The sequence below is a fragment of the Myotis davidii genome, unplaced genomic scaffold, assembly GCF_000327345.1.
Source record: "Myotis davidii unplaced genomic scaffold, ASM32734v1 scaffold132, whole genome shotgun sequence".
Classification (NCBI taxonomy): Eukaryota; Metazoa; Chordata; class Mammalia; order Chiroptera; family Vespertilionidae; genus Myotis; species Myotis davidii.
Window position 1 is genome coordinate 1,421,107 of NW_006285258.1, and position 5,132 is coordinate 1,426,238.

Sequence of the window (5,132 nt, forward strand, 5' to 3'; positions counted from 1 at the left end):
GGAGTTGTATACATTGCTGATGCGTGTTTATAAACCAGCAACTGGGGGGCATGGGGTAGGAGGAAGCCCTGATTTGTAAAATTTGCTAATTTCCTTGGTATAAATACTCCCACCACCATGGCCAATTTCAAACTTCCAGCAAGAGGTCCTGAACTTCTGAGTTCAGAAGAGATGTAAGTAGTACAACATTATAGCATGTCTGCCCTACGACAACAACAGATGCAAATAGTCGTAAGAGCACAGGAAATAGTAAATGTACTTTTGAGTATTACTTTTGTTCTTAATACAGCTTACTTAATCGTAAGTGCATGACATTTACTTTTTAATAATGGCCATGTTTAACAACCAGTTCGCAAAATTCTTGAAAATTTAATAATCAGTAAGCCTGTATGAGCTGGCTCCAACATTCCACACCTAAGTAAGTAAGGGAAAGGAAAAATCAGACTGAAAACCATTAAATGCTATTTGCTGTGCTTTTTTTTTTTTTTTTGGTATAGATAGGGAGACGTAGTGGAAAACTAAAGAATTTTTAGGGTTCTAAAAATGTCAATATGTTCTGCTCATTAGTCCCCCCAAAATGTAAAGTATTCTCAAGAAAATGAGATGTTTCAAAGAATTTCAGGGCTACAGAGGTGAGAACTTAAAATACAGGTAAATGTCCAATTTTATAAAGGCTATCTATCTGAAACGGTTTCCATGTGCTCTACCTATAGCAAGAACGATATGTGAATTAATTTATCAATTTTTAAAACCTGTTTTACTGCTATCAAGCAATGCAGGAAGACTCAATTGCTAAACAAATCCTGGGCTGGGCCCACCTCTGCCAGAGTCAGCAACCCCTTTAGCTCCATCTGTTACCAGCACTAGGAATCCCGCCTTTACAAGACTCAGCATTACAGAGAAAAGAAAAAGGAGAAGAGTTGGAAGGAAAGGGAGAAGGGAATAAGGAAGGGAGACATAAAAGCTAGTGTTAAGAGTGCCACCAATTACAGCTTTGGGCACTGACAGTTATCAGAGACGTGTGCACTTGGGCCAAAGGCTGTAGTCACTTGTTTCCTTATTTCAGCATCTGACCTCTGCAAAGATTAATGCATACTACCATGCAATCATTGCCATGGTACGTTCACAGCCTTCGTTCTTGAGATGACAAACATCTGGATAAGTGGTCCTTCACACGTTTTCCTGATGTTTGCAAGTATCTGGATGGATCATGCCATGTAGACTAAAATCGGTATAATTAACTTGAATGTTCACCTTTTATCCTGCAATCTTGTTACACTAAAGAAAAAGCAATACATCCTTCTGAAATTTGCCAAAATAACGCGGTCATGTGTATCAGACAGCCTTGATTAATGTACAATCACTATTGTTTTACTTGGTTGTGTATTGTTTCAAAACCTCCCTCTTACTAAAACTTAAAAATATCCCATCCTGTCTGGAGAATTTTAAAACAGCTTTGTAAAAAGTTATCCATCAGAGTCATGTTAAAGATTGCATTTATGTTGAATAATTAGTAAAGGTAGGTGTGCCAATTCATTTTGCTACCCGTGAGTCTGGCTTGAAGCTATATTTGTGGGTTAATAAACACTTTATACTTCTTTACTGAGGCTATGTTAAAGTATCATAATGCTGTCTTGTTTTTATGAAGATGATCCCATTGATTTTTGATCAGTGGGGCATGTGCATTCAGTGATATTTCTGGAACTAAGAATTTGTGCTAAATTGGGTTGCATTTCTCACCCAGTGAAAGATTGGCAATACTAACTTCTTATATGGTCAGCAGAACACTTCTGCTGTATTTGGCCTAACTCAAAGCTATGCATGTAAACAGAGATAGGCCTCTATCATAATCAGTTACAAACACACTTACATACTCAACGCCTTTCAGTGGTTATAAAAAGTTCATGTAAGCGAGACAACCCAATATGAAAGTGGTTAACTCCTTTTCGATCGTTGTCACCCACTAAGACCTGCCTACGTCCACTGGTGCAAGTTGCCAGAGGTGCCCATGAGCAAATAAGACAATCGTATGTATTTAAAAATCCCAGATAAATAAGTAGTGCTAAAAAAAAGAATAAAACTTAAATATTAGTTTTGTGGTTAACGGAAATCAACAACCTTTGATAAAATAGTCCCGGTGGGGGAGAAGCGCTTTTGTTCATTTTTAAATGGCTGCCGCGGTGAAACCTCGCTTCTTGTAGAAATTTACTTTCGGTCTCCTTCAACTCGCTTTTTACGAACTAGGTAAGAAAGAAAGAAAGGTTAAAATGACACAATGAAGGGATACTCCTTAAATTTCAGATAAACAACATTAATCACACAGAACAGCAACCTCACACACTGGAGGATACCGTTATCTTAAATTTCAATATTCAATTACCTACTGGATTATTCTCTCATTCTTACTTAAGAATGAGAGAATAAACCCAGTGTCATGTTGGATTTACATTTAAATAAAGCTACGTCTGATAGGAGAGAATTTGAATGTTAGGACTTTCCCAGTCCTATGGAGTAGAATAGATCCACAATGTAGTGAACTTCCAAATAGTTTCTTGGTCACTTATCCACAGCCCTTCTCAGCTTCTGTGCAACTCAATCACCTATTAGCTTTAATGCCCCAGGATGACACATTCACAACCTATTACTTCTGATTATGGCTTGCAGACCAGGAGGATCTGCAATCGAAAGTTCAAAGTTTCTAAACCTGTTTTAAATCAAATCTCCTACATATCAACCTCCAAGGAAGGTGTGATTCAGATGGCAACCAAACTTAGAGATTAAGGTTCCCTTAAGCTGGTTCTTGGTATCCAAGAAGTTGCCTGGCTGCCCATTCCCAGTTTCTGCCATTGTCTTCTTCCCCCTTTCATGTCCCCGCCTGCAGGCTCCTCTAGTGGGTAGCAGGAGGGCTACTCTCAACTTCCTGGATTTGGCAAAAATGGTGCCCTGACTGTGGCCCTGCTCCAACTCTCCACTTTAAATAGCCCAGCCTACTCCTGCCTCGGCTGCGAAAATGCAAAGATCTAGCCCAGTGGTCGGCAAACTGCGGCTTGCGAGCCACATGCGGCTCTTTGGCTCTTCCACAAAATACCTCGTGCGGGCGCACAAGTACAGTGTGATTGAAACTTCATGGCCCATGCGAGAAGTCGGTATTTTGTGGAAGAGCCACACTCAAGGGGCCAAAGAACCACATGTGGCTTGGGAGCCGGTTTGCCGACCACTCGTTTAGCCCTCAGTTACTGCTCCTGGGCTCAGGATGGCCCCTCCATTTACTTCAAACCTCTCGTTGTGCCTGTTCTTCTTTGGTCTCCATGTTGTTCGGCTGTGGACCCCTCCGCTTTCCCTATGCATCTTCCAACTGTTGCCTCCCCGCTTCCCCAAAGCCCTGTTTGCTGGGATGCCTCCTTAGCCTCACCCTCTGCAGCCCAAAGGCCAGCAATGCCATCTGCCCGGCCAGCCCCCAGATGCCACACATGGCATTCTGGCTGGGCCTCAGGGGCTTGGCTCAGCATGTGCGGGCAGAGAACTGGACACTAATTTCACCTGCTCCCTTCTGGTTCTAAGCCTTCAGCTTCTATCTTGTCTACTATCTGAATCCTCCCTGTGGCCAGCACCATATTTCGTAGAACACTGTGCCCAGTTCCCCTGTCCAAGGTCTGGTTTTCTGACCCTGAACCTCAAACCGGGAGCTGAGGCCTGCTATTGGCTAACTGCTTGCCAAGTGGACTGTCTACATCTGGATGCCCTTTTGCGATGCTGCGTCAAGTGGCGGGGATGTCCCCAGACCACGCCTTCCCAGCCTGTCCCATTCTCCTGTGCTGTGGTTGACTAAGACCTGCCCCACCTCATGTGAACAGAAGAAATGTGAACAGATCCTCAGCAAAGAGCGGGCAGCAGGAAACATTCACGAGAGGCTAGCTGAAAAAGCTACTTCTGCGTTTCCCTTCATAGCAGAGTCCCACTGGTTCATTTCATATGTAAATTACCAAAGTATCAGGCATATCCATGTTTAAACCCAACTACAGAAGCACAGTCAGGCACAAACCAAGTGAATTGGGAATGTCAATCCATCTCCTGGTGCAGGTAACAGCAGAGGGTGATTACATGCAATAAGTAAGGAAAGGAGAAGCAAATACATAAAGGAAACCAAGCAAAAATCACAGGTTTTCGGGAAAAAAGAGCAAACAGTTCCTGAGAGAACGCTACAATAAAGCTTAAACTGTGAAGATGATGAAGATCCCCATGACCATGTAATAGTTAGCCTTTGATGAAGGGCTGGCACCAAAGGCCAGTTGGCTGGTGAGATGTTAGAGCTGAAGTGGAGAAATGAATGGTCATCATGCTTTTCTAGTTGCTAACAGCACCACAGTATGGCCGCATTACCCAGGTCATTATTCTTCGTGATGGCAGCTGCCACCCTCGTTCGAGGCCCTTGCTTGGTAAACTGATATCCAAATTTGAGGATCCTTGAATTCTCCTCGAGCATCTGGGCAATTTCCATCTCTACGGCTGTTCCCAACTGCTGTCTCTGGTTGCAGGTGCAGGTACATACATAGGATGACCAAGAAGAACGAGGAAACAGTTACTTGTGTGCAAAAGTTACGTGGCTACTTGGACAAAACCAAACAAAACAAAGAACCAAAAGTCTCCAAATGAATGGAAAAAAGTCACTTGAGTTATTTTCTTCCATGCAATCATTTGCTCCTTGTCTGGAAGCAAAACCCAACAGATAGATAGCCAAATCGGCTGGCATGCTAACCTGAGAGGACTAAGCCAATCATTTATGAAGGAAAAGATGATTCCAGATGTAAAATGAACGCAAAACCAGTATTTGGTGTTTCCAATCTACCCCAGTGTTTATGGTTTAAACAAAGGGTGTTTTGTTTTGTTTTGTTTTGTTTTTTAATAGGGAAACTGTCTTATACCAATCAATCCAATTATTGAATTTTCTATTCTGGGATCCATATCCAAAAATAATGAAAGATCATCAATTAATTGGCCATTCTCTCTCAGCAGAATCTCACTAGGATATCCCCAAGAGGCTTTTCCATAGTCAAGTGAGTTATCACGCACTGAAGGGGTTACTGGTGTTGGGGACCGTCATGCTGCTGGCAAAGTCTAAGCTGACCAGAGGC

The 5,132-nt window shown here is 42.5% G+C and overlaps 1 protein-coding gene across 1 annotated transcript in view; it reads right to left on the bottom strand.

Moving 5' to 3' along the window:
- Positions 1 to 468: 468 nt before the first annotated feature.
- TMOD2 (tropomodulin 2) overlaps positions 469 to 5,132 on the bottom strand; it is a 35,296-nt gene continuing 30,632 nt past the window's right edge. The window contains exons 8-9 of the mRNA XM_006755992.2: positions 4,381 to 4,525; positions 469 to 2,240 (exon numbers count right to left, since the gene is read on the bottom strand). Coding sequence (XP_006756055.1) covers positions 2,206 to 2,240; positions 4,381 to 4,525 — 180 coding nt within the window. The 3' untranslated portion in view covers positions 469 to 2,205. The remainder of the gene's footprint in view (positions 2,241 to 4,380; positions 4,526 to 5,132) is intronic.